Source organism: Giraffa tippelskirchi, chromosome 5, assembly GCF_054371585.1.
Source record: "Giraffa tippelskirchi isolate mGirTip1 chromosome 5, T2T-mGirTip1v1.2.pri, whole genome shotgun sequence".
NCBI lineage: Eukaryota > Metazoa > Chordata > Mammalia > Artiodactyla > Giraffidae > Giraffa > Giraffa tippelskirchi.
In genome coordinates, this window is record NC_137279.1 from 27,887,632 (window position 1) to 27,904,389 (window position 16,758).

Consider the following 16,758-nt stretch of genomic DNA (forward strand, 5'->3'; position numbering starts at 1 on the left):
TTGTTTCATTTGCAATTATTTTCGCCCATTCTGAGGGTTGTCTTTTCATTTTGTTTATTGTTTCCTTTGCTGTGTGAAAGCTTTTAAGTTTAATCAGGTCCCGTTTGTTTATTTTTGTTTTTATTTCCATTATTCTAGGAGGTGGGTCAAAGACGATATTGCTGTGACGTATGCCAAAGAGTATATTGCCTATATTTTCCTCTAAGAGTTTTATAGTTTCCGGCCTTACATTTAAGTCTTTAATCCATTTTGAGTTTATTTTTGTGTATGGTGTTCAGAAATGTTCTAGTTTCATTCTTCTGCATGTAGCTATCCAGTTTTCCCAGCACCACGTATTGAAGAGGCTGTCTTTTCTCCATTGTATATTCATGCCTCCTTTGTCAAAGATAAGGTGGCCATAGGTGCGTGGATTTATCTCTGGGCTTTCTGTCTTGTTCCATTAGTCTTTATTTCTGTTTTTGTGCCAGTACCATGCTGTCTTGATGACTGTAGCTTTGTAGTAGTCTGAAGTCAGGAAGGTTGATTCCTCCAGCTTCATTTTTCTTTCTCAAGATTGCTTTGACAAAATAGAAATTGTCTTTTGTGTTTCCATACAAACTGTGAAATTTTTTGTTATAGTTCTGTGAAAAATATCACTAGTAGTTTGATAGGGATTGAATTGATCCTGTAGATTGCTTTGGGTAGTATAGTCATTTTCACAGTATTCATTGTTTCAGTCCAAGAACATGGTATGTCTCTCCATAGGCTGTGTTTGTGTAATCTTTGATTTCTTTCATCAGTGTCTTATAGTTTTTTCCATACAGGTCTTTTGTCTCTTTAGGTGGGTTTGTTCGTAGATATTTTATTCTTTTTGTTGCAATGATGATCTTCGTTTCTTTCAACTGTGATTGTCTTACACTTCAAGGTTTGTATCAAACTGAAGAGAAAAATTAAATTTCATTGACTCTCATTTCCCACATTATTCACAGAGAAAAGAGCCTAATCTGACAAGACTCTAGTAATTTGTATAATGTTTCTTTATTAATCCTTCAAAAATGTAAACCTGGGAAATTATTTTGAATGTCTATTTTTTCCTAAAAATTAATATCTATGAGGTGGTGGTAATAGTAGTAGTAACAATAATAGTAACAGCATTGCCACTTCATTTACTTCTTGCCGGTCATATTCTGAACTCTTAAACCTGTGTGTTTTTTTGTTTCTTAACCTTGTGAGATAGGTACTATTATTATTTCCATTTTTACAAATGTAGAAACTAAGGCTTAGCAAGAGGTTAAGTGACTTGTCCAAGTATACATGCTGTATGTCTGAGTCAGGATTTAAATAGACATCTCTGAATCCCAAACTCGTATATCCACTCTTTTATTAACATGTGTGTCATGTGTGTTTACTAGTCTTGTTTTATTTGGAAAAAATTGTTCAGATTTTGCACAGAACAAAACATTTGTCTTTTGGTGGCCTGTGGTGGTAAAAGATTGTTACTTTTACTTCCCCATTCTTAGGCCAGTGTTTGCTGTCCTCTGCCATCTCTGAAGGTAGAGTATGAAATAGATGTGGAGAAAGCAGGGTATCCAGAAAACCCAGACCTGAAATTTAGACCTTTTAATGATTGCTACTTGTTGACTATAAGAAGTTTTATATGTGATTCTTTGTTGGTTTTTTCACTTGTTTGTTTTTTTCTTTGCCCATCTGTAGCACTGATTCCAGCAGTAGTTCAAGTGATGATTCTCCAGCCCGATCGGTTCAATCTGCAGCAGTCCCAGCACCCACTTCCCAGTTGCTTTTGTCTCTGGACAAAGATGAGCCCCGTAAAAGTTTTGGGATCAAGGTTCAGAATCTTCCAGTGCGTTCTACAGGTAAAATTTTGTATTACTGTACTTTCCTCTCTGCTGTTTTTGGGGAATGAGAGAGCAACTTATATTCTCTACATTGTATAGATTTTGTTTAAATATCTCTCTCTTATTCTGACTGTGTTGGTGATATTTTCTATTTGTCTTTCAGCTTTGACTCCTTTTTCTTTTTGTAGTTCATTGATATTTAATGCCATGTAATAAAAAGCAAGTGATTATAATTTATATAATTTCTAGGTTGTTACATATGTAAGATTGCATGTTACTTGTACCTAATTATATATACATATATATACATTATTATGCATATTGTATGCATGTACACACATGAAGATTGTATGGCGCATGTTATATAAAGAAAGCATGGTTCATTTTGAATAAAAATGCTTTCTGGATTAAATATTTTTATATTAGGAAAAATTTGGTATAATGAAATTATAGAAACACTATTTTTAGTTAGATTTATAGTGGTCTGGAGCCCTGTGAAATAACTTGGACATAAAAAAATTATGCTAGGAAACCCATTTCAATATGTTGACATTTTAAATGAAGAAAGTCATGAATAATAACTTTATGTAGTTAAAAGCTCTATTGTAATTTTTATTCCGATTTTTTTTGACATTTGGCTATAATGTATTTTTATTGCTATATCAGGCATATATTGAGCATGTAAACAACTGTTAGTAGATGGTCAGACCAACAAAGACCAAACTAAGTATGTCTTGCTAAGTGCATTTCAGTGATTACTTATTTATTAAAATAGCCTGTGAAACCTACATACCAGGTTTATGAATAGAGACTATTGAGATACAAATGTTGATGAGCTTTTGATTTGATTACTTTGTAATTTAGGAATGGACAGGGGTTAAAATTGGCTTGTGTTTCTGTACCGTTTTAATTTTTATAATGGAACTAATTAACACAAGACTTCCAGATAGTATAATTCATCTCTAGAAGGCCTTAAAGTTGTTTAGCTTGTTATATGCCATTTCCTACACAGTTTTATCATCAGCACGATGCATGGAAAACCAGAGATATGGCTTTGTTTCTCAAGTCTTTAAAGTTTTCACATGCATATATATGTATGTGAAGTTTTTATCGTGAAAATTTTAAACTCACCCACAGTAGAAGAAATAGCAAAATGAACTTCCCTTACTCCATACCAGATTTAAAAATCATCAGTGTTTTGCCACACTTGCTGTAACTGTCTCCATCTTTATTCTTTCCTGTTCTTGTTCCCTTTTTATCCTAAAGTGAATCCCTGCTGTTACATCATTTCACGCTATCTTAAAAGATCTGTACATAGGAGTATTTTCCTGAGTAACCATGCTATATCATTCTTACCTAGCAGATAACCAGTAATATCTTTTAACACCCAGTTCATTTTCAGAATTGTTCAGTAGTCTCTCAAATGCATCTTTTGAGTGGTTTAATTTGAAAAAGTAATGTTTTAATGCTAGTTAGGTCAAAAGTCAGGTTAAAGACTCAGTAGCTTACATTTTGAGTTGTAACTGTATTAGAAAAATGAGCAACTTGTTTTTGTTTGATGGTTTAGATACAAGCCTTAAAGATGGCCTTTTCCATGAATTTAAGAAATTTGGAAAGGTGACTTCAGTGCAGATACATGGAACTTCAGAAGAGAGATATGGTCTGGTATTCTTTCGGCAGCAAGAGGACCAAGAAAAAGCGTTGACTGCATCAAAAGGAAAACTTTTCTTTGGCATGCAGATTGAAGTAACAGCATGGATAGGGCCGGGTAAGAGACAAGAGACAGCTCTATTAACACACTTTCAGTGTCTTCTGTTTAAAGAGCTGTTGTCTATTAAGTTGTTGCTCAGCTTAATAAAATAGATTGTTTTGGTTCAGAAGGCGTGAAGATTGTTTTTGTAAAAGGCAGTTTAGGCCCTTGTTGAATCCCACCTCCCCCAAAGGATTGAATTGATTGAGATAAGGTGGTAGTTCCTAGGAGAATGACAGCAAAATTAGAAAGCAGACTACATCAATTTGAGGGACTAGTTAGACCAGTTTTGTTTGTATTATGCTCTGCACAAATTGGACCTGTTATTCCAGTTTCCATGACCTTGAAAGATAATGACAGATTGAGTATATGCAGCCCATTGAAAATTTCAAGGGGACGTTATATTGCTCCAACCTACCTGTAAGGCTTGTCTATTCTAAAGCAGGAAGTCTTGTCAGACGTGACGTGGGTCAGTGTTCTTCCTGTTTCAGAACCACCTGCAGTGCTTGTTTATAATGCAGATCTTTGATCCTACCCTCACTTACTGGTTTAGAATTTGCGTACTCAAGTTTTTAAAACCCCTGATTTACTTGTGAGTAAATCTATAGAGGAATGAGCAGAAATGTTAACTTTATGCATTCGCATAATGTATGCGTGGGACAGTTGAACTTAAGAGTGAGACTTGGAGTGGAATTTATAGGATAAACATAGCCCATTTTCTTGGAATATTCATTTTATTTGACAACTAAGAGGAAAAAAATAGAATTTCTCTGATAAGCGTGTGTGTTATTTGTATATTAAAACAGGCACAGAGTTGTTAGAATGAAGACTATAAAATGTGTTTCATTTTGTGGTAAAACACAGGAATTCAAAGGAATATTATCTTTTCAAAGGAATTGTTAATATAAGTTATGCCTTCACATTCATTTCCTTCTCTGGAGTTTGAGATGTACTGCCCTAACTTATACTGGGCTAAGGGCAGCTCAGGAGTTCTTATTTGACACATTTTAAACAGTCAGAACTGACTTTGAGGAATAATATTTAGAATGTCATATAATCTGTACAAGTTTTTAGAGCCATATATACATATGTAATTTTTAATTAATGAGTATCTAACTCAGGGGCAATATCAATAAGTGACTTTCTAATCTCCGAGTAGTGGGCTTAGCTTGAGATTTTTAGTGAAAAAAAACAAAAAACATTTGGGGTCTTCCCTGGCAGTCCAGTGGTTAAAACTTTGTGCTTCCAGTGCAGGGGTCTCAGGTCCCATCCCTGGTTGGGAAACTAAGATCCCACATGCTGCACAGCATGACCAGAAGATTAAAAAAAAAAAAAAAATCATTTTACCTAATTAGTTAACACCCAGGATGTTAACTGGCCATTAACCACCAGCCACTGAAGATGTTGAGATGTTTTTTTTAACCTTCCCTGGTGTCTCAGACGGTAAAAAATCTGCCTGCAATGCAGGAGACCCGGGTTTGATCCTGGGTCAGGGAGATCCTTTGGAGAAGGGCATAGCAACCCATTCCAATATTCTTACCTGGAAAATCCGTTAGACAGAGAAGCCTGGCAGGCTATAGTCCGTGGGATCACAGAGTCAGACACTAGTGAGCCACTAACACTTTCACTTTTCTTTCATTGAAGATGTTGAGAAGTTGGATTGGTTCAAGCATAGGAAAGCCAAAGGTACTTTTCCCAAATGGGACAGCATTGAAAGACCAGTTGAATGGGTTATTTGAAAGCTGTGTAAGGACATTTGGTTGGAATTACGCTGTTGGATGGTTGTCATAAATGTTTTATATTGAAATGTATGGAGCTGATTGCTTCCTTAGGTCAGAGACCTCTTGGAATTAAAAATATCCAAATCCAGGAAACCCAACTTTGCCAACAGACCTCTGGTAGCTTCAAACATTGTGCTTTTTAACTCCTCTGCTGCGCAACATCACAGTCCCCTCAACATTTCAGTGATGTGTAGGCAATAAGAGTTAAAACCAGTCATGAAGGCTGAAAGACACACTCCGAAATTTTTACTGAGCTGTTTGGTGGAAATGAAGTCATTGTAAATTTTAATGGTTGCAAATCATGCTTTATCATTCTGATTCTGCTTTTTCTTTTTTTCGATTATACTATGAGGGTTGGGAGATCTTAGTTCTCCTGACCAGGGGTTGAATCTGAGCCACAGCAGTGAAAGTCTAGAATCCTGACCACTAGGCCACCAGGCCAAGGGAACTCCCCTGATTTCTGCCTTTTGAAGTACAAATCTCAAGATGTGTCTGAATTATTTTTTTCTCCTTTTAAGTGAAATATTTCTAAGTATGTACTCTCCTAGATAATTTTAAGAAGACCTTGTTGAGTTTAAAATGAGACACACCCCCTGTGAAATAAGATGAAAATGCAGATAAAGATAAGTGTAATGAGCACTGAGCAGTTTCTGGGTCCATCTGACTGAAAGTATATACTCTCTGATGATAGGGTGAGACTAAGCTCTGCTACCATTAGAGCTATTAAACTGGAATCAGGAGTGAAATGTATTCTGGCGTAGTTCACCCAGCAGCTCAGAAGTTGAGTCTTTTTAATATCATTGTTGTTGTTGACATCATCAGTAATGTGGCTGGAGCTAATGAACACTTTGTTTTAGTCAAATTGATTAAATACTAACTTTTTTGGATGGCTTTATTTTACATTAAAAAAGAGAGAGATATCATACAGGCCATATTATGATTGTTATCCAGAAAACGTTGAAAGTCCCTGACTTCTTGTTGTTTAGTCACTCAGTCGTGTCCCACTCTTTGCGACCCCATGGACTGTAGCCCGCCAGGCTCCTCTGTCCATGGAATTTTCCAGGCAAGAATACTGGAGTGAGTTGCCATTTCCTTTTCCAGGGGATCTTCCTGACCCAGGGATCAAACACAGGTCTCCCACATAGAAGACAGATTCTTTACCATCTGACCCACGAGGAAAAGCCCATCCCATGTTAAATGGAACTTCAGAGAAAGCCTATGATTGAGTTAGACATTGAACCAGGGCTTTGATCATAAGAAACAAAAACCTTAAGAGTCATTTAACCTCTTTCTATTTGTCACTGGGTACCATGCCAAAAGAAGATATTTTGTAAGCGTTAACTTCAGTCAGTTTTCATACAGTTACTATTCTTGTATCTAAAAATTGCTGTATTTAGATAATTGGGTATCACAAACATAAAATGCTAAATATTTTATAAAATATTGAAAAGTAAATAAAACAAATAGTGAAACTTAGACTATTTTGAGCTGAATTTCATGTTTATTTCAGATTTTAGGATTTTAGTTTTATAGTCTGCATTCAGAGCCTACTACATAATTTTAAAACCTAAGATTAGGCTTAAATAATTACCATTTTCCGCTGGGGGTTAAAACCTATTTCTGTGATAGTGATTATCTTTCAAAACAAATCAACTGAAATGGAAATTCAGTCTACTTTTCTGTTTGAAAGATCAAGGTTTTAAGTTTCTCTTAATTTTTTGGACATGTTTTTCTAGCCTCTGAATTCTTCTTTTGCTTTGGAGCTGTTTCTGATGGTATATATGATTTTTCATATTACATGAGAATTAAGCCCCATATATCAGAGATTTGATTTCTTAAAGTAGATTTTCCCATGATATATGAGTAAACATTAAAACACTCTCTGCCCATCCCCACTTACAGAAACGGAAAGTGAAAATGAATTTCGCCCCTTGGATGAAAGGATAGATGAATTTCACCCCAAAGCAACAAGAACTCTTTTTATTGGTAACCTTGAAAAAACCACTACTTACCATGATCTTCGCAACATCTTCCAGCGCTTTGGAGAAATTGTGGTATGTTGGTGTTTTTTTTTTTTTTAAACAAAACAGTTTTAAATCTTTGTCATAAAACATACAGCATAAGTGCAGGTTATATTTGGGAAAATGTATTTAGATGGTATAATGAATATTTTTCTCATTTGTCCTATGTGTTTTAACTCCTGCTAAAAGATGATCTGGGAAAACTCATCAGGGACTGCTTTGTGTGTGTATGTAAAAATATATAATTGTCTTTATTTTATTTACATATGTATTTTCCTTTCCACTTTTCTTATCTTTGTCCATTGGATGCTGTTTTAATGCCATCTCTAGTCCTGTGGGATGAAAGGAAAATCTGGAAGAGAAAACATGTCTGTAAGAAAGCAGCAGCAGATTAGTATATGATTCTTTTTATCACAATGCACATTAGAAGTACCTTGGGAATTATTGGAATGTGGTTGTCATGCTGGAAGCTTGGTTCTGTTTTGAAGTTTTAATTAGAATCTGTTTACAAGTCATTGTTTGATTTAGAGATAGAAGGATTTTTCTGTTCTCCATGATTTAAAACTTGAGTCAAATTATAGTGAAAATAGTTTGGTTACAGCTTTGTATCCTTAGGTATACTGTTTTGTGTTGTGTTTGAAAAAATAGGAAAATTACTTGTCTTCCTAGACTTTCTCTAGGACTTCACAGTTAATAATTGTGAGGAAAGTAATATATTTAGACTTTGGAGAGCAAAAAAAAATAGTTTGAGTAGAAACAGCTATTGTACATCTTTAGGTTTGTGTATATATGATGTCCATTTGTCCATTCTTACGTATACACTAATGCTCTAAGCAAAAGATTCTTAATATTTTTTAGTGGCATAACCTAGTCTTGTGAATAAAATATTATTTGTGCTTGTGGCTGAACAAAACTTCATCTTTAGGGGCTTAAGACAAGAAATTGAAGTGGTTGGCAGAAGTGAAGCAAAAACAGAGGAGCTGTTTAGGGAGAGATACCAACAAAACATTCATCTTTCTTTTCTGATTATTTAAGTTCTCTTATTTTTGTGAGGGTAATGTATATTCTTAATGCCAGCTCTACTGCCTACCTAGATGAGTGACTAGACGCTCAGTTACCTATCTGGGCTACAGCTTCTTCTGTCTTTAAATCACAGTCTGTTATTTGTTTTTTGGCTTTGTGAGACTATGAATTGATAAAATTTTCAAACATACTTTTATTTGAATGTAGCTGCTACCATAAATTTTGGAGGAGTATAAAAAGTTGAATTTGGGCATGTGGATATATTTTCATCACCAGGGTTGCTAAAAATGGAATGATTATTGTGTTTTAAGAGCTATGCTTGTCAATAAGGTGGACATGTCAGTACTCCATTTGAAAACTGTTATCTTGTTTGCAGTTGCTCATGATTGTCACTGTTTTAAATAACATACAAATCTTGGGAACATGGTCTGCTGCTTATTGATAACAGATTATGCTATAACAGAACCTTTTTAGTGAGTCAGCCCACCATTGTTCTTTGGAAAATTTAAATGGAGCTATCCTGAGTTACTACATTCTATGTAATGATGAAAACAGCTTCCATTTACCATTACTTAGAAAAATTTTGAGTAAAAATTATTGCTTTTTTTTTTTAAAAGGACCCATCAAACAGCTCTTTAAATGCATTACTCATTTTGCTCTGTTTCAGGTTTTGATTATTGGCTTGTGACCCTTAAGGAGGCTTAGATAATCACAATACATAATCTGCAATATATGGCCCAGCTCATTATTGTTTAAGTACAAGTTTTGCCATCCAAGTGTCTGGTTTCTCTGGACCATTTTCATGTGTAAGCCAGGTTTTTTCACTACCTCCTCTAAGTAGGCAGGACCAGAGTGTCAAATGTGACAGCAGATTTTGAGCATTCCAAAGAAATGGGGATATTTCTTTGTGTAGAGTGTTTCTTTAGTCCAGGGATGGTGTTCTAATGCATCTTCACAGAGTAGTTCAGATATTTATATCGTCCATTCATTCTGAGTATGAGAGATTATTACCACATTTATCAGTCACCAGGTTTGATTCAGTTAGATATATAATAGAATGAATCTTCTGATTCAAGATTGCATATTTTAAATCACTTTTTGAAAATTTGACTTCTTTATCATTGCTATTCTTCCCAGATGCTGTATTTTAAATGACTTGCCCCTAATAAGGATTTTAGATATTGCAGAAGGGAATTATTTGTTAGGTTTTCATTAAATAGGCCACCTTTTACTTCTTATCATAAATTTCTCTTAACACAGGTATTATGGATTTAAAATTTTGAGTTTTGAGTTGCACTGCAGTTGCTCTTCTGCAAAGAGCTTCATGTGAGAAGAATTTCATGGTTTGTGACTACAAATGTTGTGTTGAATAGATTTTTAGGCTATTTACAGTTGCATTAAGATGCATAATTGTAACTAAGCAAGTGGTTTGGGGGGAATCTGATTGTTTTGAGAACCATGTAGTTCATATGGACTTGGTTTATTGTGATTTATTTTTTATTGGCATATCACTAAGTGGTATCCATCCATTGTTTTTTTTTTCAGGATATTGATATTAAGAAAGTAAATGGAGTCCCTCAGTATGCATTCTTGCAATACTGTGACATTGCCAGCGTTTGTAAGGCTATTAAGAAGATGGATGGGGAATACCTTGGAAATAATCGTCTCAAGGTAAAGGAATTTACATAAGTTACTATGCTGTTAATATTTGCTGTGTTTTTTTTCCTCAAGATTTGGAGGTGTTTTCTTTTGGTATATATAATTATTTAAAATTGCAATAGTACAGTTAGATAACCATAAAGGTAATAAACTTCTTTGCTTCCTTATCCTGTTATACTATAAACTGAATTAATACTCACTTAGCCAGGCAGGATAATTTTGTGTAAATTTTTGTTTGATTTTAACTTGATGATTCCCACTTGAGGTGGTGGTTTGATAAGATTCCTACAGAATACAAGTTTTTTCACAATTTTTGTTGTTGAATAATTGGTGGCTTAACTAATAGAAATTTTGCTTTTTGTATTCAGCTGGGTTTTGGAAAGAGCATGCCTACAAACTGTGTGTGGTTAGACGGGCTTTCTTCAAATGTGTCAGATCAATATTTAACACGACATTTCTGCCGATATGGGTCTGTGGTAAAGGTAAGTGGGAGGTTTGGGTATGTGGCTTTAAGTTACTTCTGACTTTGTTTTCGTATTCTGTCCTTTCAGACCCAGTTTCTAGTGCTGACTTTTCTTTAGTAACTCATACATTAAAATTCTTTTTTCCAAAATTTGGTCTAGAAGAGCAAGCACTTGCTTATGATATGAGTATTTTGAAAAAACTATATCAAACCCATCAAAATGATTAATTTTGGAACCAGTCTGCAAAATACTGTTAAATAGAATGTTGCTTAGGGATTTCTATAATTTTATCTCATTAAAATTAGTCTGGTTATATAATTATTCACGTTCACACTTATATGTAATTAGATTTGATTTTTTAAAAAAATGATAATTTTCAAAAACACACAACAGAATATTCATCCAACCAGTATTGTGTAACATTCACAAACATAACAGGAAAAGGGTCTCTGGACCCCATTCCATTATGTGAAGGTAAAGATTTTAACTTCTTAAAAGCAGATTTTACATTGTGGGAGGTATGTTGCATAACTTTGACATTTCTTTAAGTGTAGCTTTTGTTGTATGGAGAAACAGTTTTTTGGTCTGGTGGTTTTTTGTCAGTACTTTAATATAGGACAGTACTCAGTCAACGTGGAAAAAGTAGAATACAGAAAAACAAAATAAAAACAATATACCTCAGGCCACAATATCCACAAATCTAAAAACAGTTCCTACGACATTTTGTTGTGTTTTCACTATAACATGCATCATCAGGAAAAACAAATATTTTTCTGGAATAAAAAATATATATATTTATTCTTGGCAGTGTGTTAGTGACTTAGGATTTTGTTGGGACTGATGTTTTGTTTTTTTACAGGTGGTGTTTGATCGCTTAAAAGGCATGGCCCTGGTTCTTTACAATGAAATTGAATATGCACAAGCAGCTGTAAAAGAGACCAAGGGGAGGAAAATCGGTGGGAATAAAATAAAGGTGTGCAGAATGACTTTAAGCAGAACCAAAACAAAATCCTGTTTGGATCCCAACCTTTTAATGATTGGCATTTTGTTGCCTTACAGCACATCTAGTAGATGTCCTCAGTTTTCAAGGGCGATATTACATTTTTTACATTTGGCTACTTAAGGACACAGAGTCTTTTAAAACGTTACCACAGAACCTTCCCTAAAAATCCTCATTTGAGGAAGTGTGCTTCCCTACACCCTGGGTTCCTGGTGCTCACGAGTGAGCTCTCAGTGCAGGCTGCACTCCCAGGAGCTCCAAGTGTCAGTCCAGCTTCTTGAATGATCCTCTCTTGATCTTTTTTCCTCTTCTCTTAAAGAGTGGGTAATCACTGAAAATATGATCTTTTGTCTAAGTATTTTTATTTAAAAACTTTTGTTCATTAGAGTTTCAAGGAATTTATGCACTTAATACCCCACTCCAGTACTCTTGCCTGGAAAATCCCATGGACGGAGGAGCCTGGTAGGCTGCAGTCCATGGGGTCGAGAAGAGTCGGACACGACTGAGCGACTTCACTTTCACTTTTATGCATTGGAGAAGGAAATAGCAACCCGCTCCAGTGTTCTTGCCTGGAGAATCCCAGGGATGGGGAAGCCTGGTGGGCTGCCGTCTGTGGGGTCGCACAGAGTCAGACACGACTGAAGCGATTTAGTAGCAGCAGCAGCATGCACTGAATAACTCTTATGGTTAGATTGAAATCAGTCTTTTTAAAATTAGATATTGATAGATGGTGAATCGGAGAAGGCAATGGCACCCCACTCCAGTACTCTTGCCTGGAAAATCCCATGGACGGAGGAGCCTGGTAGGCTACAGTCCATGGGGTCGCGAAGAGGCGGACACGACTGAGCGACTTCACTTTTCACTTTTCCTGTTCATGCACTGGAGAAGGAAATGGCAACCCACTCCAGTGTTCTTGCCTGGAGAATCTCAGGGACGGCGGAGCCTGGTGGGCTGCGTCTGTGGGGTCACACAGAGTCGGACACGACTGAAGCAACTTAGCACAGCAGCAGCAGCAGCAGATGGTGAATATCATACTTTAGTGACTTTGCGGCCCCATTGAGTAAAGTTTAAATGTTCTTCCGTATTTTATGTTCTAACTGTGGTTCCAGCAAATTTATGTATAAGATGTTGTTGTTGTTTAGTTGCTCATCATATCCAACTCTTTGCAACCCCATGGACTGTAGCATGCCAGGCTTCCCTGTCCTTCCCTATCTCCCAGAGTTTGCTCAAACTCATGTCCATTGAGTTAATGATACCATCCAACCATCTCATCCTCTGTTGCCCCTTCTCCTGCATTCAATCTTTCCCAGCATTAAAGTCTTTACAACGAGTCGGCTCTTTGCATCAGGTGGCCAAAGTACTGGAGCTTCTGCATCAGTCCTTCCAATGAATATTCAGGGTTGGTTTCCTTTTGGATTGAATGGTTTAATCTCCTTGCTGTCCAAGGTACTCTCATCCAGCACCACAGTTCAAAAGCATCAATTCTTCGGCGCTCAGCTTTCTTTATAGTCCAACTCTCACATCCATACATGATGACTGAAAAAACCGTAGCTTTGACTTAGAGGACCTTTGTCAGCAAAATGACGTCTCTGCTTTTTAATACGCTGTCTATGTTTGTCATAGCTTTTCTTCCAAGGAGCAAGCATCTTTTAATTTTATGGCTGCAGTCACCATCTGCAGTGATTTTGGAGCCCAAGAAAATAACGTCTGTCACTGTTTCCATTTTTCCCCATCTATTTGCCATGAAGTGATAGGACCAGATGCCATGATCTTATTAGTTTTTTGAATGTTGGGTTGTAAGCCTGTTTTTTCACAAGATATTACTAGCTTTAGTTGGTCTGATTATTTTACTAATGGCCTAGAATCCTGATAGGTATGTTTCACTTTTTGATTTTGCTTTCTCCGCTTCTTCAGGATTGGGTTCTGAAACTTTAAATTATAATTCTTTATCAAGATTTCTGTAGAATTTGAGAGTTTTCAAGTTAAAAAAATACAGTTTTAGTTATGAGGACTATTTCACTTAAATGAGATTTAAGTTACGTTTTCTTGAAATTTATCCAGAAGAAGAGTTTTCAAATTTGGTAACACTTTCCATCATTGAAATCTGAAACTTGCATTAAACACCTGCTATTCATTTTTTTTTTTAAGGTGGATTTTGCAAATCGAGAAAGTCAGCTGGCGTTTTATCACTGTATGGAAAAATCTGGTCAAGATATTAGAGACTTTTATGAAATGTTAGTGGAAAGAAGGTATGTATTTTCGACCTATCAGCATAGCTTGAATTTTAAAATTTCTAGTACATAAAATTTAGATGGGATTAAATTCTGTTTTTCATCCCTTATTGCTACTCTCATTCACCCTAAACTTACCCTTTTATTATCCCCATGTATGGAAACACATTAAAAATGGATTTTTCATGTAGCTCATGGGAGTTGGGTTAACCTTATCTACATTTTCTCCCTGAGAATACTCATTAAAAGAGTTACTCTTTTCCAGATTATAACTTTATGTATAAATCGTCTTGCCTTACACATTTAAATTAAACATGTTGAAATGCATTATAGACTATTAAATGCCCAGTGTATTTAGTAATGACAACATCCAAGTTGTCACCATGTAGACTTCACTTTCACTTTTCACTTTCATGCATTGGAGAAGGAAATGGCAGCCACTCCAGTGTTCTTACCTGGAGAATCCCAGGGATGGCAGAGCCTGGTGGGCTGCCATCTATGGGGTCGCACAGAGTCGGACACGACTGAAACGACTTAGCAGCAGCATGAGCTCATAGAATTAACTGAAAGAACAAAGAACTTTGAAAAGACTATCAAGAGCTTTGTTTTAAATTCAGATCTCTTAAATAATTTGTGAATCAGAAAGCCAAAGTTGTATAAATTAGTAACTTTAGCTATGTAGAAAGTAAACAATCCTTGGGAATTCCCTGGCCTTCCAGTGGAAGGACTTGCTGATTTCACTGCCATGGACCTGGTTTCAATCCCTGATCCGGGAACTAAGATCCCACAAGCCACATGGCAAGGCAAAAAATAAAGTAAACCTTACTTATCCTTGTTAATGTTTTCAGTCATGGTTATGTGGTATTTGATATTTTTTCTGCTGCTTCTGGGAATTGTAGGAACCATTACAGTTCACAGGCATTTAAGGTGTCACCATCTAAATCAGGCTAATGCTTAAAATTGCATCAGAACTGATGATTAATTCTTTTTTAGACCACATATATTAAAACACCCTGACAATGTCACTAGGTTCTTCAAAAGCTGATCACATTTGAAAATGGAAGCTATCATCCATATGATAAAGCTGTTTGTCCAAACTTGCCTCTGTGATTAAGTCTCCTGGAATGTTCCTACTAGATCGCCACCCCTGTAGATACATGTTAGACAAAAGACTATTTGAGAAATGCTTTTAGACACTCAAGTTCAAGTATAAAAGGGCTCTGTGACATGGATGAGGCAAATCCTGATCATGCTCCCAGAAACCTATTGAATGCATTCCCTTTTTATTACCTCTTCTTGCCACTTCATTTTTGTTTAAATCAAAGAAGGTATATATTTCTTTTTCATTTCCTCATGGTGTAGAGTGTAATGGTCATTAAATACTTGGGCGATTTTTTAATGAAAAATGTCCCCTACAGCCAAATTTCCAAAAGGTTGAACTTCTAAAGTTTCAGTGTTTTTTCCACTAGTGGGTTGGAGTCCACATTCTAAATTTTTCTGTGTGTGTGAGAGAGAGAAAGAGAATGAACATATGTAAGAACATAGTCTACATATCCTCTATAGGGAGGATTCTCCATCCTCCCCATCCCCACCCCCGCAATCTGAGGTCATTGTTAATACTTTAAGTGCTTGTAGGAATTCTTAGCCATAAGTGAGTGGAAAATGTGTTGATGATCTAGTGGCACTTAAGACATAAAAATTTCATTAAAATTCTCTGTGTGTATGTTCAATATTTTTCAGAGAACAGTGTCTTGTGAGGGTTGGATAATGTTATGTGGGTGTTAATTTTTGAATATTACCACTCAAATTAATTCATTTTACTGATGAGCTGGCTCTGGCTTTGTTCTTTGGTTATTTATCCCTGTTGAATGGAGTTTAATCTCTAAAGTAGGAAGCATGAGGGTGTGGGATTTCACTGTGACCCAGTTTTGCCTCATTTGGTTTTAGATGGCGGTGTTTCTGGAATGCATTCCTTTCAGTAGAACTTAAGAATCGTTGCCTTTTCCATAGAGTGGAAGGAAGTCACGCCACTCAATAGTTGATGAATAAGTGGGGGGAAAAAAAAGCTTTACCCCCTAATGACAGTTCAGCTCAAGAAAGCAAGTGATGACTCATTTTCGTAGGGCTCTGCAGTTTAAAAGTATTTTTTATTCCCTTAAATACAGTGTCAGGGAAATAGGGCTGTGACTTTTCTCATGTGTTACTTACAGTAAGAACTGACGATCAGATGACTTTGCTGATAAGGTCACAGGCTCCGAAGCGATTGGGCTGGAAATAAACCCAGTATATTTAGTTTACCTGCTAGTGCATTGAGTCTTACAGGTCGCCAAAGTGATTCTCAGCACAAATTTATGGGGTCACATTATGCTTTAGATGAACTTCTCACCTACTTATGGTAGTTTGGATATTGTGTAGTCATGGGAACAGCATTCTCTGAAAACCTGACCTTTCAAAGTCCCTCTGGGTCCTGCCTTTTGTACATGGTACTGGTGTACAGTTTTATTGTCTCTTGCTAGAGTTCCTTGGTGGCAGGAACACTCATTTCTTTTGGTAGAGTCCAGCAAAATGTGTACAAAATCATCATTTATTAAACTGAACAGTGTAGCACTAATGTTTACATATATACCTTTGACTTCTGTAACTTTTTTCTTTCACATTTTGGACATAGTTTTAGTTTGCTTATTTTAGAAAATACCTGGAAGCCATTTTTAAACCTACTTTTAATGCAGGCGGTAAACTTACGGCCATTCTTGGTGTCTTAACCACTTTATATTAGAAAGCTTAGGGAATTCCCTGGTGGTCCAGTGGTAAGGACTCTGCACTTTCATTGCCAGGGGCTTGAGTTCAATCCCTGGTCGGGGAACTGAGATCCTGTAAGCCGTGGTGTGATCAAAGGAAAAAAGGAAGCTTATAGTGTGTTCTCCTTTACATGTGAAAGTGATGCTTCCTTGGAGTTTGTATTTATTGTGGTAATGGGTTAAGTCAGCATAATTT

General features: G+C 36.1%; 1 protein-coding gene across 8 annotated transcripts in view; it reads left to right on the top strand.

Moving 5' to 3' along the window:
- SPEN (spen family transcriptional repressor) overlaps nucleotides 1-16,758 on the top strand; it is an 88,575-nt gene that overhangs the window by 59,205 nt on the left and 12,612 nt on the right. For 4 of the 8 annotated variants that reach the window (XM_081488116.1, XM_081488112.1, XM_081488117.1 and 1 more), the window contains exons 4-10: nucleotides 1,693-1,853; nucleotides 3,403-3,603; nucleotides 7,269-7,420; nucleotides 9,956-10,081; nucleotides 10,438-10,551; nucleotides 11,393-11,506; nucleotides 13,682-13,782. In XM_081488116.1, the coding sequence (XP_081344242.1) occupies nucleotides 3,570-3,603; nucleotides 7,269-7,420; nucleotides 9,956-10,081; nucleotides 10,438-10,551; nucleotides 11,393-11,506; nucleotides 13,682-13,782 (641 nt within the window). In that variant the 5' untranslated portion in view covers nucleotides 1,693-1,853; nucleotides 3,403-3,569. The remainder of the gene's footprint in view (nucleotides 1-1,692; nucleotides 1,854-3,402; nucleotides 3,604-7,268; nucleotides 7,421-9,955; nucleotides 10,082-10,437; nucleotides 10,552-11,392; nucleotides 11,507-13,681; nucleotides 13,783-16,758) is intronic. The other 4 variants (XM_081488118.1, XM_081488113.1, XM_081488119.1 and 1 more) reach the window with 1 other exon arrangement.